This window comes from Rhinichthys klamathensis, unplaced genomic scaffold, assembly GCF_029890125.1.
Source record: "Rhinichthys klamathensis goyatoka isolate OS25496 unplaced genomic scaffold, OSU_Roscu_1.1 h1tg000104l_1, whole genome shotgun sequence".
NCBI lineage: Eukaryota > Metazoa > Chordata > Actinopteri > Cypriniformes > Leuciscidae > Rhinichthys > Rhinichthys klamathensis.
The window spans coordinates 3,739,273-3,766,117 of record NW_026606643.1 but is presented as its reverse complement, the minus strand read 5'-3'; the positions used below and the strand labels follow the sequence as shown (position 1 = coordinate 3,766,117).

Here is a 26,845-nt window from a genome sequence, read left to right as displayed (position 1 = left end):
AGTAAAAGCTCCTGTTTTCATGAAAATAACTAAACCGCTGTAAGGCACCTCGGGGACATGGTGAAATGATTGACAAGATACAGTACATTGACATGCATCCCTCGCCCTCGGGTTAAAACAAGGAGTATTGTAGCACGGCTATACATGCACATACTGAGTTCACATGCAGAATGGCTAAACAGGAAGATATAGTGAATACATGATGCTTCTGCTGTGTTATTTATGTTCTCTATAGTAAAGCGTGTACAGAATAACAGCGCTTTGAATGAAAAACACCAAGGTTCAAAACTTTTGCACTTATTTTAGATGCAGTCACATTACATTAACATGTCCAGGCTTTGAATTATGGATGTCACTTTACACATATACCCATGATCAATCATCATTTAAATTAAAGGTGACCTATAATTCAAAATTGAATTTACCTTGGTATAGTCAAATAACAAGAGTTCAGTGCATGGACATGACATTGAGTGAATCTCAAACTGGACTGTTTTCGCGTTCTCATTTAATTCACGTTTATGAAAAACACCCCTGAAAAACGGTCGGTTCTCCACACAATACCGACTGTGACGCAATAGTCGGGATCATTAATAAGTACGCCTCCAAATATTTGCATAATGCCAGCCCTCAAGCTCAGTGTGGATGTACACATGAACACAAAAGTATTGTTTATTTTCTCTGGAAATTTTCAAACATTTCACCGACTGTTTCCTCAACTTGGGCCAATACAGAGCTGGCCTCGGATCGAGCTACCAAGCAACACTTTCTGATGTGTAATTGTTCAAGTTCAGACAGGTAATCTTTCTCTAAAATCGTTCAATACTGTTTATGCATAAGTAAGTCAAGCCAGTGACTAAAATATCAGCTTCACATCGTTTCTTTTAGTAGGATGAAAATAATCGTATTTAAATTGTGAACAAATTATATACAGAAAGCGATCAAAGAACAATCTTTCCACACAGCGCGAGTTTATCTGGACACTTGCCAAACTCGTTATGAAATCAATGACGCACGTTACTGCACAACGAAGCTCTTACTGTATTTACATCATCGTGTTTGCATTGGTGAAAGCAGAGAGTGCAGAAACTGCTTTGCAATGATAAGATCTTCATTCTCGCGATCAACACTGTCATCTGCTCAATGCTCATCACGGCAACATTTTATGTGATGGGAATAGATCTAAATACTTTAAAAACATCTCACGATTCGTTAATCTCGATAGCTGTTATAGTAAAAACGTATAATAGCAGTAGTAAAAGTATTCGGGAGAGAGTTTCACATGTAATGCGTTGCTATTTCATATGCAAGCATGTCAGCCAATCACAGCAGTGGCCTCGGTTACACTGAATCCCACAGCAGACACGCCCCTTCAAACAGAGTGTTCAAATCAGAGGCTAAAAGCAGGCTAGGAAAAATGCCATTTATTTCTAAATTATGATTATTTTTTATCTAAAAAACATACTTACATTATAAGGGTAACCCAGGGAACATTATAAAATAATAAAAAAAAACATTCTAGGGCACCTTTAAATGATTAATCAATTAATCATTAAAGGACAAGTTCGGTATTTTACACTTAAAGCCCTGTTTCAAGATCGTTTCTGATGAAATAGAACGGTTAAGATTAAAATTTAGACAGATGCTGCTGTCCCGAGAAATTTCGGTTTCTGTGGTTGCACCTCCCCCACCTCTACAATGGTTGCATAGGTGCACAGAAACAATCCTTCCTAAAACGCATTAAACTTTAGTTTACAAAGACGTGAAACTCACCGAGTGGTCAGGGGTGTTCACTGATATGCTCACACAAAAATCGCTGCAAAATATGCTTTACAACAGGTTTTATCGTAGTTTTTGAACAACTCCATTTGACTTGACGTGGACAAAAACTACGATAAAACCTGTTGTAAAGCATATTTTGCAGCGATTTTTGTGTGAGCATATCAGTGAACACCCCTGACCACTCGGTGAGTTTCACGTCTTTTCAAACCGAAATTTCTCGGGACAGCCGCATCTGTCTAAATTTTAATCTTAACCGTTCTATTTCATCAGAAACGATCTTGAAACAGGGTTCAATACCGAACTTTAAGTGTAAAATACCGAACCTGTCCTTTAGCCTTAATAATCCAAGGGTACGTTTACACGACAACGATATGCTTAAAACAGAGAAGTTTTTCCTTTGAGTTTTCCGCGTACAGACGACACCATTGTTAAAATGATCCCCGTTCACACGGATCCGCGAAAACGACTAAAAACGCTGTATTCTGCTGCCAGGCCAGTAGATGGCGATGAAACACTATAGACTGAACATGTAACACGCATTTGCATGACGTCATCGTCTTCAGTTTTTCACGTTTTTGTTGTTTACACAGAGACTTGCACTTTGAACCCGATTTCAAAAGTTTGCGTATTCAGGCACCCAAAACACCGCTGTCGTGTAAACGAACGGCCAAAGCGCATAAAAAGTTTTACGTTTTTAGTTGAAAACAGTGTCCTTCAGTGGCATATAGTCACCAGTATGACCAGATGTGCAAATGGCACTCAAAACGCCAGCTTCCTCACTTTTAATATTTATATTTTTACCACAATAAAATTAAGCGAGTGTGCCTAGTTACGTTTGGGATCATTTTACTTTAAACAGCGATAATTGCATACATTGCTAAAACAAGATTATTGTTGGCTTTATAGTTTCATATCCCGTCACGGAGACCGCTGAATGCGCCGTATTGTATTTTAAAATACAATCACAATGTTTGCTAGTAACATTATCACCATTTAAAGTAAAATGATACCAAATGTAATTGAGGCGCATATATAACCACTTTTTTGCGCATATAAATGTTTTTAGAGATGAATATTAGGACAGGAGTGAAGTACAAAGCTTTGTTTACAAAATAAATAATTGGTTAGCAGGCAAATGTTACATCGCGAACAAGGAAACATTTTGACTTACGCCGAATAAGAGAGGTATGTGAGCCCATACATTTAAATTAAGCCATAAACGGCTTTGTGTTCTGTTTTTGGTTGGTCACTTAAATTTCCACAAATTTTACAATATTTTCTGAGGTATTTCACTGAATATGGAACCTCTTGTTTCTTTTCCCAAATCCTCAGCATTTCGCCCTATATTTTCGCTTATTTTCTTCCTGTCATTCACTTTCAATCCATATTTTCATATCTTTTACTGTGGTAAAAAAAAAGGCTGTGTAGACCATATACTTCTTTACTTGCCAAAACAACAAATAGCATTGTTAGCCTAAACTAACCTAACTATTTTATATAAATAGCCAATCTTATCTAATGGGTTTCAGTCTTTATCTCTCCTCACATTCAATTTTAACACAGTTTGTGCTTGCTAGACAAGGCAAGGCATGTCAAGTGTATTTGTATAGTACGGTACCATGGACATGATATACCGGGGAGATGAAAAATATTGTGGCCACAAATTAAGAATTCGTTCCCACGACGTATCAATTAGTTCCCTCGTTTTAGTTAAATCATGGCCACATTTGACTAATGTGTTCCTTAGTTTTAATTTAAAGGTGCAATAGGTGATCTGGGAAATGCTAACTTTAGCCTGCTAGCATTGAAAACACTGTCCAAAGACACGCCTCCTCGCGAGACGACCAGACACAACGTTATTGGATTACATCATGTGTCATTCACTGGTGATAAAACTTTACAGTACAGCGAGTTACAGTTAGGGCTGCACGATATTGAAGAAAAGAGCGATAACTCATAAATAATGCGGTATTCGATATGCGATAATGCTTAAAAAGTGAGTAAAATAAACTTAAATTATCTTTAAAATATCTTTAAAATCTTATAACCTACATACGTGTTCACATTCACATTCATTCACATACAAGTTTCCCATTTTTTTTGTGACAAGAAAACATCCTTACAACTTCTGAAAGTGAACAGCAGTGTTTTACTGTAACATAAGAAGTGTTATTTTGACATCAGTGTAAACCACGACAGAAACTGAATAATCAATTGTAAAAATTGATTATTGATCACTGCTTAGTTTTCACTGTGTGAATTAAATATATACTGATTCTTATTAAAGCTACATAAGAATACAAGTTATTTAGCCAAGAGCAGTGGGTGATTTTCTCTTTCTCTTTTGTTCATGATCGCGATATACACATTTGCGATATTTCGATATATTGTGCAGCCCTAGTAACAGTTTGTCTGCCATTCTCGCTCTGTCTGACGTATGATGTCTGCGTGAACAGGCTGTGCATTGGTACGAACACACGTTGACTGATAGGGTACACATGCTATCATTTCATTCAGAAAAATGCAACGATTGAACAAACATTTTATGGTCCTACGCCTTCCACAGATCATAATATAAAAGTCTTGCTCGTGCGGAAGATATAATTTACTTTTCTCTCCATTTACAAACAGGTTTCAGTTGCTTTGAAATATTGGGCAAAAACATTCATGTATGAGACAAGAAATGGGCTCTGTCCTCTTGTGTCCCAAAACCCTTTCAAAGCGCAGAGCCCAATATATGATGAAATAGTTATTTTTGTGGGGTTTAAATATAATTAAACTTGACATGCTTACTAAATTTCGCTTGCTTTCCATGTTCAAAGACTACTTTTATATTGTTTAAATTTGAATGCACTTTTAAAGTAAAATTATTAAATTATCGACAAATAATCGATCATCGATTAATCGTTAGCATCCCTACTCTGAATAGAAAAAGAGGTTTAAGAAAGAAAACAACCCTGCTTTCTCATTCACATTATTCAGCCATTAACAATCCAATGCTACTGCTAATCATATAAAACGCATCAGCCATTACTTGGCTATCGAGCGGATCTCTGGGCCGTCTCCATCCATTAATGCAGAGTAGGCTACCTCATGATAGAGTGTCATGTGTCCTCTCTCCCTCCTTGTACAGTGGAAACGTAATTATAGCCTTTTTCCAAGAAACTGTTTTGACGTCCAAACCAAATTCTTTGAATCTGGAAAGATGGCACTTCATATCGGAATGGACATTTGTTGTTGGTCAGATTAAGTAAAGTATGTACTAATTTAATGCTAAAAACTGTGAACAGCATAGTCCAAAAAATGCTTGACAAGCCTGTTGGAGACATGATGCATTGAGCTGTGGAGCTCATTAGGATGACTAGATTTTGAGTCTGGCTTGCAACATGTACTATCTCTATCCTCTTGCTCCAATCATTACCTGTGGCCCCTGCAGTGCAAACTTAATCCAAATACAAAGGAGATGTTTAGATTAAAGATGGGGTCGCATTATCAAAATCAAAGCAATGAATGAAGCACAGCTCACATGCAGTCATTTTCAAACCGACCAGCTTTCTGTTCATAAACGTAGCAAATTCATTTGACCAACTTGAACCCTTCGCGAAATCTGCGTGTGGAAATCTTTCGCCCTCACACGAAATTCCTGATCGCGTGGATTCCTATTAAAATGACTGGACTTTACAACAGTAAATGTGAATGCACATTTAGATCCATATTCAGATTTTATTCTGAGATATTGCTACCGCAATATTTCTGCATACGTGTAATACGCCTATTATGAATACACAAAGACATGTACAATACATTCTTTAACTGGTAACCTCATCTAAAAATACTGGAGATGCTTTTGCCATTTATTACAATGAACTTTAGCCATTTCTGACGGTATTTTAATCATCCCAGTTATTCTCAAGCAAAAATCAAAAGTCCAACAGCTTTGAAAAGTAATATCACATCTCTCCTCAACAAGGTATAAGCCTACTCAAGGTTAGAGGTATAAAAATCATTTGGATTAATTATTCATAATGGAGAAGATGCATTAGAGTCAAACCTTTGCTTTGCCTCATTTGATGAGATGAGCCTCTGGTGCAATGAAAAGGAGGATGGGAGCTGTATGCCTACCTTAGTGATAAGTGTACGGTACTCCTCCACCAGATGGTCATTGTTATGACATCCAGCCAGTAGCTGCCACACTTCCCCTCTCAAGGCCTCCGGGACACCACTGCGGACCAGCGCCGGCAGCTGTTTGGGTCGCACAGCCAAGTTCAGATGCCTGATCAAACATTACAAAACCAACAGGGACTCATGGTTACAAATTAAGTACAACACTTACATTTTAAGACAGTCCATTTTGTGTCTGCACTGTGAAACAATGAGGGTATTTTGTGTGTGTTTGTGACCTTGTAACTTCGTATTAACCCACAATGGGCCTCATTTCAATCAAATCTGGTCTCTGACAGATCGTGTGCGCAAGTTTTTGAGTTGCCGTGAACTTGCGTGCAGCATTGTAAATCTGGTGGAGAATTGTAATGAGAGCATTTTGTTCATTTACATCATTTTCCTGACCGAGTCCGACAGCCGAAGCTCATTAACCGATTATTAACCATTAAACAACTAGATTAGTGTTTGTAAATATTTAGTTTTATTTATCGGTATTTATTATACATATAAATGAATTGAATTGTTTGCAATTATGAGGTTAACAGGTGTTTTTGGAGTAAGACCAGTTTCTCTTTCATGAGATTACTTCCTCTTCTTGGTCGCGTTACGTTTCTGGGGCGAGGCTTCAAAAACGAGAGTTTTTAGGGGCGTGATATTTAAATGACGATTGTTTTCAGCCGCCACATTTATCAACGTATGATCATTCGTACGGTGGGATTGGCGGCATACAACCGTTTCATGAATCACACGTGTCGTATATTCTGATGTTTTTGTCCATGCAATGAAAGTCATTGGGGTCCAAAACAACATTTTCATGAATAGTGACCCATTTATACTGTTTGAGAAAACTATTAAGCAGAATATTACACTAATGTTCAAAGGTTTGGGGTTTCTAAGACTTAATTGAAGATTGAATGTTTTTGAAAGAAGTCTCTTACACTCACCAAGGCATTTATTTAACCAAAAATACAGTAAAAACTGTCAATATTAATGCATGGAGACTTATATAAAGTATGAATTAGTGATACTCGTTCTGCCACACAGACAGGAGTGACATTCTGATGTGTAATTTATTCCATATAGGACCTTTTACTAAAGATATGCTTATTTAAGACCATGTTAACCTGCTAGAGGCACAGTCTCTGAATGTGGTCTGCATGTGTACCAGCATTTATTTGTATTTGTTTATGGAATGTCTTAAATGTCGCTGGTGCCCATTTTCCTTGCTGATTAAAAGGAAAGTGCATACTTTTGTGTTGTAGTGTGCACAAACCTTCCCTCAGGGATTTTTACGACTGATTTTACTCTGCCAATCACTCAAAACTGACAAACTCAATTGGGATTATAACTGCAAACTGTTTCCTCTAATAAGAACTTTGTTCAGTGCAACACATTGTTTTATTTATGAAATGTCGTTATACTGTCATAAGCGTGAGACACGTGTTGTGCAAATACAAAATCAGAAGAACAGTGTTTTTTTGTTGTTGTGGGAAATAGCAAATGTGTTTATTAATGCGATATACTAGAGGCCCTTAAACCAAATGTTCTCGAACCGGGTATTTAATGTATTTAACATTAATCGACCAACCAAAACGTTTTATGCCACAAATTTGATGAAAGGCATCCGTACATTTTCATGCATAGTGACCCATTTTTAAGCAGATTCGGAAAGTTTGAAGATTTTTTAAACGTTTTTTCTAAGAAGTCTCTGCTCACCAAGCCTGCATTTATTTCACTAAATAACTTTTCTTAATATAATTTAAAATGTCATTTATTTCTATGATTTTTCAGCAGCCATTACTCCAGTCTTCAATGTTAAGTTAAGTTGACAGCTTATCGTTATTATAAATACTAAACTTAGATAGATAAATCAGAATAAAAAACATTTTCAAATTAAATGTATTTATTGACTATAAAAATACATAACATTATAAATGTATATAAATATTACTAAATATTTAACAAGAATATTGTTCCAAAGCAGTAAGGCAAGGCAAGATTATTTATATAGCACATTTCATACACTATGGCAATTCAAAGTGCTTTACACAGAAAGGAATTAAAATAATCACAGTAAGTGTTTTTAAAATATATATTGTAAGCATATGTATTAAAACTTTTAATATCGTAACTCTCGATCACTCCCATTGTGGACCCGAAGCATGACTCACATTTTATTTACACTGACAGTAGTTTTCATATTTACAGACCATTTTCCAAACTAGAGAAGTTTAAAGTTAAAATTGTTTGAAAAATACAAGGGTGATCAATACACCCAATTATTTTAGTCAATTAAATTTAAAGGGGTCATGACATCAACATTGCCTTGATCTTTTGACATATAAGAGGTCTTTGTACCATAAGAACATCCTACAAGCTAAAAACATCTTTATTATAAACAAAGCATTTATTTAATCAAGCTCCAAAAATAGCTTGTTTTGATATTGAGATATCCGTGACATCACACGGGCAAATACATTTGCATATGACCGCCTCCAGAGCAAGACGTTGACGAATCATACATCACACCATAAGCCCCGCCCACTGTTGCTTAACCGCTGACGTTTGCCTAAACCGGACGTGAGCGTCACGTCAAAAGCAAATAGAGCCATTATATTAACTGACGCTGTCTACACTGGATAGAGTATACAGATGCGTGTTCAGTTTCTGATGGACTTCACACACGTGAGTCTGCCGACAACAGGACAAATGGAAGAGTGAAAGAACAATTGCTTTGACGCGTCCAGTTTAAACAGCTTGTTTGTGTCTCTGTACAGACTCGAGAAGGATCCCAGAGTCGGAGACAAGTGTATTGTTTATTTTAATTGCGTCTCGGATCGTGTCGAAGGATTATATGTTTGTTCAGAGCATTTTCTTTTGTAAACGAGGCACAGTGTAATGGAGAGTTCGCAAAGAAGCTTTAGTTGAAAGATGAAGCAGCAACTGTATTGAATCTGATAGCAGCTGCATCACAAACCATAAGCAGATGATTTCATAATGCTTTGTCTGTAAATTATGGTTTTATATGGATAATGTTTTCAAAACTCTCACTCGCGTTCAATAGCGAGTGTGCGTTGATACTGTTTTCTGTGCAATGACGTCAAAATGAAGGTTGAAAATAATTGTTTTTCCACATATATATAAAAAACTTCATTAATAACATTATAAGTGAACATCAAGGAACATATTAAAAGGATTAAAAAGCCATGTCATGAGCCCTTTAACAACAGAATGATTGTAAATCTCAGCTTCCAAACAAGGAAAGCCAAGGGCTGAAAGAGGAGGGAAATTAGGGACTAGATGCAGATGTGAGCACAACACACACAAAGAGACAGCTGTGTTCTTCAGGGTGCAGAGACAGTCGCAAGCCTGTAATTAAATTCCTGGGGTTTTTAATTGAATTCATCTCGAGGTTTTGATTAACAACAATAAGAGTAATGGGAGCGGGAAATAATCTTAATAAGACCCTTATCTGTATTTGACCATTCCCCTCATCCCCCAGTCTCTTCTAGTGCTCTACATTAAAATATCTCTCTCATTTCCCTCCCATGAATGACTTCTTAAATTAGAAATGGTGTGTGTGTGCATGAAGAGATATTTTTTATGGTTGGAGATGAAAAAAAAAAAGATTGTGTGGGACTGGAGCTCTTGATTTTCGGCCTGTTTTCTAGCGCTTCTCTGCATGGAAGGCATACGGCAGCAGTTCAACGCTGTCAGGAAGAAAGAGGCGGACAAGACTAATCTAAATGTGCATATGCTAATGTGCAACTATTAATCTCTGCAAGAATCTGTACACGCTTTGTATCCGTGCCACGGCTCTTAAACAACAGCATTGTGGCTCAAAGAATACATTTTCCAGCATAAATTTAGACCTGTGGCTTGACGGAAATTAACACCTTACAAAATGCAAGTAAATAAAAAATAGATGCACTACTTTTTACAAAAAATTTTGGAGGGGGGCAATATTTTTATTCAGAAAAGTGCATTAAGTTTATCAAAAGTGACAGTAAAGACATTTAAAATGTTACAAAAGATTTCTATTTCAAATAAATGCGGTTCTTCTGAACTTTGTTCATCAAAGAATATTGAGGGAAAAATGTATCATGGTTTTCACAAAAATCTGAAGCAGCACATCTGTTTTCAACATTGATAATAATCAGAAATGTTTCTTGAGCATCAAATCACCCTATTAGAATGATTTCTGAAGGATCATGTGACACTGAAGACTGGAGTAATGATGCTGAAAATTCAGCTTTGATCACAGGAATAAATTACATTTTAAAATAGAAAAGAGTTACTTTCAATTGTAATAATATTCACATTATTATGTTACTGTATTCTTGATCAAATATATACAGTCGTAGATCTTATCGAACCCCAAACTTTTGAACGGTAGAAATTTTTGCTAATGTATTAGTAAATGTTTAGATTAACAATAAATACGATTAATAAGCGCTGTAGAATCATTGCTAGTTCATGTTAACTAATGTTAACAATTGAAACCTTATTGTAAAGTGTTACCAATATGGTAATAATAAAAATGTTCTGTTGTAATTTCTTCACTTTCACACATTTCAACCCTGAGCCTTCATTTCCACTCGTTTTCAAAGCACTCACCATTTAGACAGTAAATCTCCCCAAGTTTCCAGAATTTTCTCGCCACATTCCTTAGACACGTCTCCAGATCCACTCAATAACGGCTCATCGTTATCTGTGAGGACAGTGGGAGAGAAAGAGACACGTTTCCGAGGTTCAGTACAATCTTCACACATGCTAAAGGATATGAATTCCCGGAGGACTCTTGAGGTTGTGAATGACAGCCGAGGGCCGCTCACCTTCCTCCTCATCATCCTCAGGAGGGGAGGGCACCGTAGAGCCGGCCGTCAGGATGCCGGGGCTCGCCGTGGTCTTCCTCCTCTCTCTCTCCGCCTCGCTCTCTAGACTCACCACTTCATACAGCGTGTCGGAGTTACTCTTCCTCTCCTTGTTCTCCATCTGAGAGCAGAGTGAAGGCACCGTTGCACACAAATCTTTTACAAACCAAAGTCTCCATATGCTCATTCGCACTATGTCCTTGTCTCAAAACCTAGTGCGCACGCAGTCCTCCTAAATGGCTCAAATTGTTGAAAGCAGAAATGTGGCATTTTGGCCAAAACTTGAGTTTGTTAGCTTAACTGTGTTTGGCAAACTCAGTGGGTTTTGTGACGCATGTTTTTGGGTTCTCCAGCAAAGAGCCCTGATCTGTGCTCGTCCTCACCTGTCTGAGTTTGAGATAGTAGGTCTCGGTGTAACTGCGTTTGCTGAAGGGCCAGAAGAGCCTCTCGTTGGGTGAGCAGACTCGAACCCGTGTCTCCAGCAGGAACCTCACGGGCTCCTCCACCTCTGTGATCACCAGGTCCACCGCCGTCGTCATGTACATGAACTTATCTGTGTGTCACACAAGTGAACCAACAGCAGGGGGTCATCAGTGTACTCGTATAAGATGAGTTCATGCATGATGTCATTCACAATCATTTCTTGAATTCCAATAAAGTTTGTCTAATAATACTACAAATTTGCATTGGTTGTATTTGTTATAAGATAAATTAAATAATAATAATTAAATTACAAAATTATTATTATTAAATAAAACTACTTTTTACGTGAAAAGAAACCTTCATGCATTTAATGCAGATCAAAGCACTTCAAACATCAGGAAAAAACGAATTGTTAAAATTCTTATTATTATCATTATATATTATTAATTACAACGACGATTTTTTTAATCAATGTATGAAAGGTGCTAAGTGTTTTTAATTATAAGCTGCTATACAAATAAGATATACATTTCGTTAAAAAAAATATTATTAAATATTATTATTATTATTATTAAATAAACTATTTTTTTAGTAGCACCTATCATACATCGAATACAGTTTAGAGTATTTCAAACCTTAGGGAAAAAAACTTTAGAAAATAACATTTAAAATGACAACATTTTAAAAAAATATATAAAAATAAGAAAAATAACTGAAAGGAGAATAAAGAATATTATAAAACAGGTAGTTCCGGTCCTTGATTCTGATTGGTTGAGCCGCGCTCGAACATAAACCTGTAAGGTATCCTGTATTGCTTTACTGTACAACAGTGCTCTAATCTGATTGGGCAGGCAGCGCTCTAAGAGTGTATGATTTTAAAATCTGAATGTTTGAAGCCCATCTAATTTCAGTAGGAATGTTCCTCATTTTTGGGGCTAAATGGCTAAATGCAACTTCTCCAGGTCACTTACGGTTTGAATCCCAATTTTCCAAAAACATCAGCATCAGAAGACCTCAAATATTGATTTGGAAGATAATCTCCTGCAAACTGAGCATGGGTCTGTACCTTTAGGCGTCTCCTCATTCACGGCCTGAAACTGAGGAGTGTTGGGATTCCAGCTCCCTGTGATGATGTAAGACTTCCCATCAGAACTCTTGCCCATTGATTCCTAACAGAGCGGAGGGCAGGTGAGGAGAGCCAAGAGAAAGAGAGGATAAAACAAAAATAAAGTCAAACATAATCATGAGTTCACAGAAAGCAGTCCCAGCCAAAATCCTAACTGCTGATCACTGGCAATGCCTACAGAACTAACATGATGGAGGACAACACTCCCAGACTCATGAGAACATCATCACATGGGCCAAGCAAAAGCTGTTTCACAACTGAAATGTTACACCGTTTAGTTGTAGCTATAGGACGCATTTCACCTAAAACATTTAGTCCCAAAGATTCGTTTGGCCTCTTGTCTCACATGTATCCTTGCTTGGTCACTGACCACAGGAAAAAATACACAGATTTCCAGAGAAATGGAATGTCTGTGATTCATACAATTTTACAAATCAAGAATTCTGCAGACTTTCCTAAAAAGTCAGTGAAGGATATGCAGGTAAAAGTCGACAGATTCGGTCAGGGCCTTGAAATTATGTAACCTGATACACTAATTTGGCCGCAGATACTGTAGATAGATAGATAGTTTTATTTAATGCCATGTCAGCATCTTAGGCAATTTTCATGGCAAAAATACAAATATCATATAAACACAATAAAACCAAGCAAACAAACACAATAAGTCATTTTATACCATTTTTCTTAATTAATTTGGCTGCAGACTTTAATTTCATTTTCTTTTCTAGAAGTGTATTAGTTACAAAAAACTAAGTCACATTTGGTAAAATTAATACAGAATTAATTTAGAATTTTGCTATTTTTAGCAACAATTTGTAATTTCAGATGTGTTAATTAACATTAAAATGTACTTTAACATGACAATTTACAAATTTAAAAGATAAATGGCTTTTCTAAAATCAATAATTTCCTTTAACAGCTATAATATTGCTAAAAAAAAAATTCTTCATTTTTACAGAAAAAAAAAATATTACTGTGAAAACCTGTTAATTGGTGGTTAGAGTAGCGTATACAAATGAAAAATAAATAAATAGATGAACATTGCATTATATGTAATTTTACTTAAAAAAATACTGTTTTTGCAAGTAATGTTTTGAATTACCATATCATTTACAGTTTAAAACAGTAAAAGGACATTACCAAAAGTCCACATATGATTATAATTTATGCAATTAGTTTTCTTGAATGCAAAGTACATTCAAATGTTTTGCTACATTTTCTGTTATTTTGTTTATTTTTACATTATTTTAGTGTCACGTGTGTAATTTGATCTACATTGCTTTATCCTAGATTTGAATCAAACTCTGATCACAGGGTTTCTCAACCGGTTTGCAAGACCTTTTTGAGTGGGTCATGGAGAATGTAGTCAAAGAATTACTGATGCGAGACTTTTATTTTGAAATACATGCGTGACAGCTGTTGACTCTTCTGTCAGACGCAGTTTAAGTAAAGATGGCCTGTCAGATGAGTTATTTTCAGGTTATATGTCAGTGTCATTATTTTACAGTATTTTTTTCGTAACTTCGCTCACCTCAGAAAAACTCAGAACAACTCCGCAAATGTAATTACTAGTTATGTTGTCAATTATTACAAAAAGTACGCAATCTCAGGATTGGATGGACCCAATATTTCCTATTTTTTTTAAGTGGAGTTAATCCAAAACTAGAGCTGAAGGTTTGTCTAACGCCACCTACCAGGTCGAGCAGGTGCATATCACTGTTCTTTACGTTCTTCCCCGGGCTCAAGAGCAGACCAAAACACCTGAAACACAAACACGTTCCTCACTGCAACAGAACCACAGAGGAACTCCACATATTAACTGTAAAGCTGCACAGTCGCACACCCATCTGAGTGCGCTGAGCTTCAGGACACATATATAAACAGAAAAGCACAGCTGTGCATTCAGGAAGGGTTGGCTTCAGTTCAACACAACATCAGTCACCATGGAGAAAAACCATCCTCCATTTTCTCATGGCCCGAAAGAACACTTGAGCTCAGAAAACACATAATTCAGTGCATGTTTATCATTAATAAATGAATTATTGGCTGTAACGGGAGACACGGGGCTCTTCTGGATGAGGATGTCCTCTCAGTGGAGAGAGCCTGTGTAAAGCACGTACCTCTCGATTGCCAACTCTTTGTTGGACGTCTGCTGAACGTAGATCACAATCTTCTTGTCCATGCCTGGCCGCAGTTTAAAGCTCTGTCTGTCCTTGTCCTTTGATACGGCACTGGTGGACACAAAGAAAGGTTTTAAATGCTCCCTAGGGTGAATCTTCCAGATTTCACCTCAAAATGAAAAGATTTAGATTTTGTTTTGATGACGCTTACGCATATTTTATCTGGAGAATTCACATTATTCTCAATGGTGATTCTCATCAGATGCTCATTACTGTTGTAAAACAAATTTTTTTTTTAATGAAATGATCATAAATTGAAGATAAAACCTTGTTGTTTTTGTTGTTGAAAATTATGTGACATTTTGGTCAAAAATTATGATTTGTTTAGGATAAATACGATTATAAAATTTGATTATTTTTAGTCAATTGCAGTTAAAAAGATTTTTCATGTCTCACCAAGGCTGCATTTATTTGACCAGAAGCTGCTTAACATTTTTATAGAAAACCGTGATACATTTTTAAATTTTCTGTGCCGAATAGAAATTCCAAAAGAACAGATTTGTTTTGTAATGTAAATGTCTTTACTGTCACTTCTGATCAATTTAATGTGTCCTTGCGGAAATAAAAGTTTGTTTTAATTAAAAAAAATCTAAATCTAAATGGCATTACATAATATATTTAGAATAGTCTTAGCAAAAGCGAAGACTAAAACTAAATCTTTGTAAAACTGAACGCGTCTCTTGCATCCCAATGGAGCGAAAGGACCTTTCAAGGTAATTCTGTCCATTTTTCCTGTTGTTGTTATCCAGAGTGACTTGCAGTCCATTTATAACAGGGACAGTCTCTCTGGAGCATCAAGCTCGTGCTGATGGAGACATTGAGGTTATTTTGGGCACTTTAGCCCTTTCTTTAAATACTTTTCTCTCTTTTTGCCTTTTCTGTGCAGCATTGAAAAAGCCAGTGTAAACACACTATACAGGCCTCTAAAATGTTTTCAAACTGCTCTATTTTTAATTTAACTGTAATATTATAATTAATATCCAAAATTATAATATTCCACACATAGGGATCTGTGTGTCAGTGCTTGTTACACTGAACAATGCTTCTTTACAGATACGTTGACAAGTCAAGAAAGGTGATGTTTCCTTTGAAGCGAGATCTTTCCACTGCAGGTCTGCAGCAAATCTGTGTTAATAGAACTCTGCGCAGGGCGGAGGAATGAGGCGAAGATGTAAGGGATGATAAATGACAGGAAGCGTGTGTCGACACTTCAGAGAAAGAGAAGAATAGGTGGAGGAACTGCAGATTTTTCTATTTTTACCATTTCCTTCATCAAAACAGGGCTGATTACTTCCGAAAGCTGGATAGCAGAAAATAACACCTAATTGAATTATGCAGTTAGAGACGAGACCTCCGGGGTTAAACACGGATATGTACTGGGAGGAATCTGGAGGCCTGAATTAACTTTAATGGAGGGAGAGAAGCAAGGCGATTCACCTAAACGTGCCCTTCCCATCATCCTCTTTGATCTCCAGACTGACGGTGAAGGTGAAGACATCGCTGTCTGGCGTAAGGGGCGGACCCTTGGCTGAGAGTGGCGCTTTATTGGCTGATCGGCGGAAAGCTGTGGCAAAGCTGTAGAGTATCCGGCTGACCTACAAACACACACACACACACCTCAGTGATTGGAGTCAAAACAGTCTCCAGTGACACAGGCTGTATTACAGTGACTCAGAGTCGCTCTGTTCTCAGGTTATCAACACACTCATTAACACACAAAGACAGAAATAATATCTTTCAGGATCAGTGTTCATATGTTTTGGGATATTGTTATGGGATACTGTGGGTTCCAAGGACAAATTAGTGGAGAACCACAGGACTAGTGTTTGCAGTGCTTCAGTGTGCTGAGAAGATGCTACAAAACTGAGAAGTTTTGCCTTTTAATTCATCACCTCCAACACAGCCATCAAATATGTGTGTACATACACTCACCTAAAGGATTATTAGGAACACCATACTAATACTGTGTTTGACCCCCTTTCGCCTTCAGAACTGCCTTAATTCTATGTGGCATTGATTCAACAAGGTGCTGAAAGCATTCTTTAGAAATGTTGGCCCATATTGATAGGATAGCATCTTGCAGTTGATGGAGATTTGTGGGATGCACATCCAGGGCACGCAGCTCCCGTTCCACCACATCCCAAAGATGCTCTATTGGGTTGAGATCTGGTGACTGTGGGGGCCATTTTAGTACAGTGAACTCATTGTCATGTTCAAGAAAACAATTTGAAATGATTCAAGCTTTGTGACATGGTGCATTATCCTGCTGGAAGTAGCCATCAGAGGATGGGTACATGGTGGCCATAAAGGGATGGACATGGTCAGAAACAATGCTCAGGTAGGCCGTGGCATTTAAACGATGACCAATTGGCACCAAGGGGCCTAAAGTGTGCCAAGAAAACATCCCCCACACCATTACACCACCACCACCAGCCTGCACAGTGGTAACAAGGCATGATGGATCCATGTTCTCATTCTGTTTACGCCAAATTCTGACTCTACCATCTGAATGTCTCAACAGAAATCGAGACTCATCAGACCAAGCAACATTTTTCCAGTCTTCAACTGTCCAATTTTGGTGAGCTATTGCAAATTGTAGCCTCTTTTTCCTATTTGTAGTGGAGATGAGTGGTACCCGGTGGGGTCTTCTGCTGTTGTAGCCCATCCGCCTCAAGGTTGTGCGTGTTGTGGCTTCACAAATGCTTTGCTGCATACCTCGGTTGTAACGAGTGGTTATTTCAGTCAAAGTTGCTCTTCTATCAGCTTGAATCAGTCGGCCCATTCTCCTCTGACCTCTAGCATCAACAAGGCATTTTCGCCCACAGGACTGCCGCATACTGGATGTTTTTCCCTTTTCACACCATTCTCTGTAAACCCTAGAAATGGTTGTGCGTGAAAATCCAAGTAACTGAGCAGATTGTGAAATACTCAGACCGGCCCGTCTGACACCAACAACCATGCCACGCTCAAAAATGCTTAAATCACCTTTCTTTCCCATTCTGACATTCAGATTGTCTTGACCAGGACCACACCCCTAAATGCATTGAAGCAACTGCCATGTGATTGGTTGATTAGATAATTACATTAATGAGAAATTCAACAGGTGTTCCTAATAATCCTTTAAGTGAGTGTATATTCATTGCTGTTAAACATAAACGAACAGCTATAAATACTTGAATGTGAATGAGTCCATGAGTCTAATTGCTCCAGGATGTGCATACGCGCTTTTGCGTTCTATGATGGCTTTAATAGTTTTGTACTATAAAAGGTTTGCTATACAGCCTATTTATTTGTAGAATATCTAAGTTACACCGTTCAAGGCTGCTTAATATCATGCATAATAACAAAATGAATGTGAATTTAAATAACAATAACGGATTTGTCTGCATGGCTGTGTTCTCCCTAAAGCCAAGCATGTCTGTACAAGAGGAACTGGATCATTTTGGGAGCATTTCAGGATAAATTGAACTTGACAGCTAAGCTTGTCACACAGAGAGGAAACTAAAGGTTTGATCACAGAACAAATACTAAAAACATGTGCGCCCCCTTTAGACTAAACCAACAAACTGCAATCATTCTATCAGCAAGAAAAAATGCATGATACAAGCACATATCTCATTGGAGAACAGGTCAAAAGAAAAAAAGAAACGACCCCAAAATCAAAAGAAAAAGATATACCTATTTCAAGATTTTTATCGTTGTGATTATCACAATTAAAATAAATTATCCCCCAGATTCCCATTATTATAATTTAAAAAAATGCTTGTTACCATAATACCAAAAACCTTCATTAGTTTTAATATTTAAAATGCATTTTACAAATATTTATAAATTATTTCTTTTCCCAGTCATAACAATATTGAACATTGGAAAATCTGCTTAATTATCATGAAAATAATGTCAATGCAAACAATGCTAAAAACTCCAAAAAAGGCTACATTTTTACTATACAAAATGTATTTTAAATATAATTTTTATAAAATATATTTATTTATGTACGTTTATACAATTTTTCATTTATTTATTAATAATATGACCTGGACATTTCTTGACAAAAATTCCCTCACAAACTTCCTTAACCAATCCACGTGTAGAGTGCGATTGTGTGCGTCTCACCGCCTCCTGGATCTCACAGCGGAAGACGTGGATGCGGAAGATCTCGGAGTTGTAGTGGCTCTCGGTGAAGGCGAAGCAGTCGCTCTCCGGCGTGCCGTCATGTCCGCGGACACAAAAGAGGATCTTATAAATGGGGTAGTTGGCAATCTCAGTGCTGGTCTGAGGGTCCAGCAGCCTGATGGAATATTCAAGAGCAAGATGCTTTGATGGATCATCTCTTGCCGGTGTTTAAACCAATATTTCTCCAGCTATCTTCACAACGTACCTGACGGTGCCCTCTGAGACTCCGGGCACGGAGAGGGTGACGTCCAGGGGCATCTGGCACTGGCTGCGGAGGATGCTGACCATACGCAGGGCCTCCACTTCACTGCGCGGGGCGTTCACTGATGCGCAGCCTAAATACGTCAGCTTACTGAACACCACGCTGTCCTCGTCCGGGACAGGGGTACCAGGACTCGAGTCAGAGGGCTCATCTACAGGAAGTGATGGGCGGAGAGAGATGGAATCAATCAGAAGACTCTAAATGAAACTTTTACAATGTCAACGTTTTGGACACACTTTCTCATAATCTTAAAAACCTTTTAATCTGGATGTTTCTGCTTAAATGTTTAAAATTATGTTTGTACGCCAAAATAAATAGTGCCTACATATTTATTCGTCATAACTACAATTAAGCAGGTATACTGTATATGCACCTCGATAAATGACCAGCAGATGGCACAACCTGCATATGCATCACACTGACTCTACTATTCTCTGTATGACAAAAAACATGACAATATTTTTCAATAATATTGGCTATCTTTGAATTTTCTGAACACACACACACACACACACACAAAAAATGGCTTTGAAATGTGGTATCACAAGTGATAACAGACTTGGTTGTGAACAGGGATGTAAAATCACCATGAAATCAAAATGTACCCCATTTAATTCCTTAGAAGTAAAATGGATGGTAAACACCATGTACTAATTTCACTCTAGTTTCCAGATGGTCTGTACAGTAGCAGGGAGATTTTTGTATGTTTTACCCCTGTAAGATCTCTCGTTGAGTTCGCTCTCCTGAGCTCCCTGAACGGGCAGCACTATCTGAAGTTTAGGGGGCATTGGGCCGGACCGTGATGGCGCAGCTGTAGTGGGATAGCCGTGGTCACCCCCTATCAGTTGGTCCGGTCCGCCCACCAGTTCAGTAACCGAAGGGTCCATCAGCACATCTTCCAGCTCCTGCTGTAACTCCTGCTCACTGCCGTTCCCCACGATCTGAACACACACACAGACCCATCAGTACAGTCATTCCACGACTCATCTGAAACACATAGGCTCAATAGGATGAACAGACTGGACAGTACCAGGCCATGAAGATTAATCAGTGGAAACGGCATATTCAACATTTTGTGAATAAAAACAAGGCTGTGAGGGACAAACATGTATGTTGTACTGTCAGAAGGTTGTAGTCATTTTCACATAACCCACTGAACAGACTGTACGACTATCCCTCACAGCCTTGTTTTCATTTGAAAAAAATTAAATATGGTCTCTACCGCGACTAACACCAGTTACACCACAGTGTCAGGAAGTGACAAAGCAAACCTTCTAAAACCATTTGTCCTGTTGTAGCGCAAGCAAATAGAGTACGTAAGAAATAAACCGGGCATCAGTTTCCTGTCGGTGACTTGTCACGTCACACCGCGCTGCATCCAGTGTAGACAGAATCACTGATTGTAATGCTTTCTATCTGCGTTTGTCACTTGCTCCACTCGTGTTCAGTGTGTAAAGCCTATTAGCTGAACATTAGGGGGTTTCAATTTAACATTATTTTAATGCAGTTAATTATAATAAAAAAAAGGAAGGCAATTAAATTAATTAAACCCTCTGACCTGACCTGAGGGGTTTCTAGGATGCATTTTTAAAGGTGAATTACTAAGTTTGAAAAACAGTATAAAGGGTTGTGAGTCTGAATGTGCACATTTAAGGCACCAATATAATCACGGTTAAGTTCTTTTTTTCGTTCTTCACTTAGGGGTAAATAGAAGTTTGAGATACCTGAGCAGCACTATACTTTCAAGGAACATCCTGACACGGGCCACTTTAGATGAATACCGGTATGTAAATATGCTCAAGTTCAAGACCTCGACGGACTGAACAGAAGAAATGAACCGAAGAAGATTTTCACTAGTGATAGGTGGGTCATGAACGATTCGTTCATTTTGAACGAATCTTTAATCGGACTCGGGACCACCGAGTTGTCTCAGAGAGTGATTCGTGTGTTGACCTCGCATGCGCAACATCCAATAGGTTCTGTACTGGAAACAGAAATGATTAGTTCATCTCTCGAGTCTTCGGGTCCGAGTCTTTCGTTCTTCCTGTCAGTCCCATATGCTATGCTGTCAGTACCGGAAAGAGACATGATTAGTTCACCTCCCGAGTCTTCGGATCTGATTCTTTTGAGTCTTTCGTTCTTCTGTCACGTGATTAACAAATGATTCTGACGAATGATTCTGTACCGGAAACAATTCTGTTTCCGGTACTACAGACTGCATAGCTTCTGTTTCTCATAATTTGGCCTTTTCCTTGCATTGCAATTTTTTTCTTATTCTAAATGCGATCAACATTTGATGTGTTTGGGGAATTTGGCTAACATGTAACATTTTAAATACATTCTGCTGAAATGAACGAAATGACTCGAAAAAAGATTCGTTCATTTTGATGAGTCAGTAAAAAGATCCGAACTCCCCATTACTTTCCACATCAATGGAAGCCTCAGAGCCACACCCACCTATTACATCATGGACCAATGGTAGCATGGACCGATGGTAGTTTGAAGGTGTTTACCACTCAGAGTCAACTTTTCTAGAAAGTTCATTTTCACAAGCTGTTTCTAACTCCTGAAAACAAACTTCGTTTTGGCCTGATTTTGTTTGAAATGATGTCACACCAGTTTATTCCTCAATTTCGCATGAAGTATATTGGGGCCGATATATGATTAATTGCAATTAATTCAATGCCATATGTAATTTATTTAATCTAAATGTGTAATTGATTGACAGCCCTATAAAAAACAAAAAATGAATGCGGTTTTCATTTCACATTGGATTTAAAATCGATACAATCAGAAAACGTTTTTTATTTGGTTTCACGTCAGGAAGTTTGTAAATCATCACATTTCTTCAGATTCCTGTTATTGTGATTAGCTGAAGAGACAGAGGGTGTGATTTGTGTTCATTACAGCCAGGATGACGGCGACTGAAAGGAAAGATCTCTGAACAAGCAAGAATTGCATATGCCAATGCCAGGAAGTTCAGCGAGAGCAGATGATTTGGCAAGTGACCTCCACGGAAAAACTTAAAATATGCATATCTGTCAAATGCGTTCAGTTTTCTTTAAAAATTGCTAAGTGTGACAAAAGAGATTTAGCATACAAGCCAGGGGTATCTACCACAGACTGCTGTACACTGTTGGGACTAAATGGCAACTGGGCTAAGAGGCCTGGAATGGGGTAAACAGTGAAAGCACCAGACACAAAACAACAGCCAATAAACATTCTACTGAGCACTGCACAATCACATTATCATAGTCCCGCTTATATCCCACACGCTGCTGCTGTACAGGCCAGTGAAGCCGCCAATCAGAAACCAGGCACAAAGACACAGTATCACCACAGAGAAAGAGAGAGAGGAGTAGATAAAGACTGACCTTAAAGCTGACCCCTTCCTCAGAAATCACCTGTGTAACAAACAGAGTGTTTAAGAGATGCCCACAGGGGTGAGAGAATGGTGATAAATGGGTTATCTGAGAGAGAACGTTCTCCACATCATGACCGACAGACTATAAAAGAGAATGACAACCAGAAGAAACGTCTTCGCTTTTACCCCTGCCACAGTAGAAAAGGAACATTGCTACATAAAAAGTGATGATGCCCTCTTGTGGCAATGGCAAGAGTTTCAGCCAAGTTTACCCACCCTCATGTCATTCCAAAGCAATTTGACTTCTCTTTCTACCAAGAAACACACACACACACAAAATGATTTTGAAGAATACCCACACTGCTCTTTTCCATGCATTTTAAGTAACTATTTCTAGGTAGAGTTGTTTTTTTGTTTGTTTTTTATGGAAAAAATAATTACTGTAAATGTTGAAGAGCTAATTTTGGGTGAACCATTCCTTAAATACTGAATGTGACAAATGAAGACAAGCACAACAGGAAAAAGAACAACATTTTAAAAGTTGGCTGGTCCATAGCCATGATGATCAAATGCAAATATGATAGAACAGACTTGAAATAAACAAATCCATTACAGCAGAAGGCAAAAGAGTGACGGTGCAATGAACACACAAGCATTATGACCGCAAGATCTGAAAAGAGGGAAGACTGGAGCACCGTAGTTGAATTCTGGTCCATGAATGAATGAGACCTGTATGGATGTGGGCCACCATGACACTATGGAATTAAGGAATTGAACATTTGTGAAAGTGCATGTGGAGAAAGTGAGAGGTGGCCAAAGAACACACTATAGTGCCGTCACATCAGATCAGTGGATTAGGAGTTTGGAAAAAAATCAAAAGAGATACTGGAGAACTGGACATAAATCTCGGCAGCACTCATGTGGTGTGGTGTGGCGCAATGTGGGAAATGGAGTCAGGGCACAGGCTAAGCAGAAAAGCAAAACATGGAATGAGGGTGACAAAATCTCATCAGCACCTTTGAACTAGACAGGTGATGCAAACTTTACTGGCCAATTACCTTAATGCGGTGATTCTTCAATCAGGGGAGCTTTTCTGTCCCCTAAGATGATTTAAAAAATCATACTAGTTCTAAGGATAGTTAATAGTGGTCGACCGATATATCGGCATTTTTTTAAATATCGGCATCGGCCGATAAGCTGATTGGCCGATGTGTTGTAAGCAGGACTTTTATTTTGACGGGCGGCGATGAGAACGGCAGCGCCTGAGAAGAGAACGGCAGCGCCTGATCACACAGCGCTCACTCCCATTCTCCGTCTTCATTAGTTTACGATCTCTGTCAGTCATATCTAATACTTTGTTAGACAGAACTGGTAAACAAAGAAAGTAAATGGTATGCGAAAAGGTAAAGTGTTTGCTTTGATATTATTTGTAACAGAAAGGGCAAACAATCAGGCTAAAATACTTTCTCATTTACCGTCAACGTTCAGCAAATGCGCATCTACATCATTTAAACAAACCTCTGAATATCTAATAAACATTTAATTTCACAAACCTTGCAGATTTAATCGAATCCAGCTGTGATCTTGTGAAGTGTGCATTATCCCTTTTTCAATTAAATTGTTAAAAGATGAATGATGTGTATATATGTGTATGTATATGTATGTGTATGTATGTGTGTGTATAGGAATTGTTATTTATTATAATACTAGTGATTTTAATGTATGCATTTCAATGTTTCAATGTCAATGTAAACACCTTGAGTCCAACACAAATTTCCCCTTTGGGGACAATAAAGTGTATTTCATTCATTCATTCATTCATTCATTGTAGCCGGCATAAACGAGTTCCTGCGAAAGACGGTCGGTCCGTGTGAAGTGAGTGAATGCGAACAGAAGATCAGCTTCACAGGAGACGCGATCGAAAAACTTAAAATCATTCATTTTAAAATATTCTGTGCTATATCCAGTTGCCCACTGTGTCATATTCATATCGTTTTCACTGTGTGCTGTATGGAAATTAGCGTTATCTTGTCTTTATTTGAAAAAATCTGATTAGCCTATCAGTGCGCACGAAATTACCAGATTACTGAGTGTCCTGTTACAGTGTTTACTTCCTTTTTATTCACATATTCATATATTTTTAAACAATTACTTTATTTGTGCAGAATACTGTAATAGGATTGCAGATTCAAGAAGTTGCCATCTAAAGTATAAGCATGTTTACTTTAGCATGTGCGAACACAAAGAAAATCATAGACATGATTCATAAAGGTTAAGTGGGCTTGAAAAAAATAGTCACACAGTCAATAAATGGCCGCAATGGAAATGAATGGGAGATGAAATTCGTCAAGTGGAAACCTTTGGTACTGCGGCCAAAACAAAATCTGACTGAAAGCCAATTTGTTGAGATATCAAGCTCAAATTTAGAACACAGCTCGTTTAGAATTATGATTTTGATTTTCTTGCAGTTTTAGAGTAAAATGTGTTTTTAAAAATATATATTTCATATAAAAATTGAAAATAGCATTTATGTGCATTTTTCATAACAATAAATGTAAAATTCTGTAACTTTAAGTTCACTTTTTAAAACTTTTTTCATTTCAGCAAACATCTGCCAAGTGTCATCTTAGAAAAAAGATCAAACTTAAGTCTGTGCTCTAAAGCATTCAAGATTTACGACAGTTTAAGTTGGAAATTTCATTTTCATGCTCAAAAAGTGAATAAATGGATAATGACTACAGCATAATTTAGCACCATAAAATCCCCTAAAAATAAAAAAACGTAAATAAAAAACATTATCGAACTAAAATATAGTACATATTGCATTGAAATAAAATAAATTGACTGACACCCGAAGAGCACCAGAGGTTAAGAGTGTCGAAGTGTTACAGTTTTCTATAATCTCTCTACTTTAGGCTCGTCCCCCATTCAGACATTTATTTTATAAAGTTGTTTGATAAATGTGATAAAGTGTTGTTAAATCATGTTACAATTTTTCAAAGAACTTAAAAAAATTTATTCATTTACTGATTTGGTGAAAAATCCCCAATACTGATACTGATGTCATTTCCATCACACCAAGCAACCCTTAATTGAAGAATCACACATCAATAGTTCCCAAAGCAGAAGATCTCCCTCTCCATTCTCTGTCTACTCTTACCTTCAGTCCTGTCTTTTCATCATCGCTACCATTATTAGTGGAGGGGGTGTCATCCCCCAGGCGGGACACCAGGACAAAGTCCTCACTGTTGAGGGTGGACACAGAGTCGGAGGACACGCTAATTTTCCCCACCGAGGCCTTGTCATCCATGACTGCTAAATCAAGCCAGACGCGCTCATGAATGGCGGTTTAATGAGCAAAATTACCTGGAAAACAAAGAGATGAAAAAGCAATGAGGAAAGGAAAAAAAAAACATGAGAGGAGCTTGAACTACAAATAAAGTTTGTTGTTCTTCACGCTTCAAGTTTCAATCATCTCAAACTGTTCTACAAATGGCAGCATTCCCATGCAAAGCTATTTATGGACACATGGTGTCTGCAAAGCAAATTAAACTCAATCTTTACAAAAAGGCTGGCTAAAGGCAGAGATGTGTGCGAGGAAAATATTGTAAAACGATAAAGGAATGGCAGATAAAGTTTGGTAAATGGAAATAGGTACTCATATTATGGGGATACAGCAAGGGTCCAAAACGGACAGTCACCAAACCAACCAGCAAGAAAATAAAATCACCTGTTCATTTTATTAGAAACTGCAGCGCTATACGTGTGTTTAGTCAAACTTGTAAGTGATTTGTATTATTAATTTTTTTTTTTAAATACCCAAAGTGTTTGTTTTTTTTGCATTATTTTCATGGCAATTATTTCCCACATTATTATTACAATAAATGTATGTAACTATCATTATTCTCAATGATATGTCATTATATACATTCATTACTGTAAGAGTACATTTTGCTTTATTATACTCATATTACATGTATGAAACAATGTAATACAATTTTTGTAACAAATGCTATAAGTATAAGCAAGAGCATTTTCTGTCTTGTATAGTCATGTTAATTTATTATTATTTGTCTACAGTATTTATTAATTGTGAATTAGCTGTCATTTTATTTTTATAATTTGTATTTTAGTTCAGTCAGGAAAAGAATGATTCAATGATGCAAACAGAATTCAATTCTGCTGTAAAGAAGCTCTAATGTTTGACATCCTGCTAGCCATATATGATACAGTTGGCATAGTTTTTAGTTTTTATTATTCAAGCTGTCATTCGCCGGCAGGCAAGGGTGTACATATTCAGATGAAAACTTCATCACACGATGGAACAGATGTCACTGTGTATCGCTGCAAACATTAGCAAACGGACCTTTGCTTTGACTATGAAGATATTCCTGTTTTCACCTCCCATACGACAGCGTTGTTAACCCATCCAGTCTTGAAAAAAAGACAGCTATCTGTACTTTTGTAGGCTTTCATTTTTTTTGTGCGGTGTAAGGT

At 37.6% G+C, this 26,845-nt stretch overlaps 1 protein-coding gene across 2 annotated transcripts in view; it reads right to left on the bottom strand.

The window, feature by feature from the left end:
• Window positions 1–26,845, bottom strand: part of LOC130087163 (rab GTPase-activating protein 1) — a 95,989-nt gene that overhangs the window by 43,829 nt on the left and 25,315 nt on the right. The window contains exons 2-14 of one of the 2 annotated variants that reach the window (XM_056253389.1): window positions 25,509–25,714; window positions 22,359–22,388; window positions 19,697–19,925; window positions 18,928–19,135; window positions 18,663–18,837; window positions 15,984–16,141; window positions 14,487–14,597; window positions 14,061–14,127; window positions 12,307–12,409; window positions 11,201–11,370; window positions 10,779–10,938; window positions 10,561–10,654; window positions 5,905–6,055 (exon numbers count right to left, since the gene is read on the bottom strand). In XM_056253389.1, the coding sequence (XP_056109364.1) occupies window positions 5,905–6,055; window positions 10,561–10,654; window positions 10,779–10,938; window positions 11,201–11,370; window positions 12,307–12,409; window positions 14,061–14,127; window positions 14,487–14,597; window positions 15,984–16,141; window positions 18,663–18,837; window positions 18,928–19,135; window positions 19,697–19,925; window positions 22,359–22,388; window positions 25,509–25,658 (1,806 nt within the window). In that variant the 5' untranslated portion in view covers window positions 25,659–25,714. The remainder of the gene's footprint in view (window positions 1–5,904; window positions 6,056–10,560; window positions 10,655–10,778; window positions 10,939–11,200; window positions 11,371–12,306; window positions 12,410–14,060; window positions 14,128–14,486; window positions 14,598–15,983; window positions 16,142–18,662; window positions 18,838–18,927; window positions 19,136–19,696; window positions 19,926–22,358; window positions 22,389–25,508; window positions 25,715–26,845) is intronic. The other variant, XM_056253390.1, reaches the window with a different exon arrangement.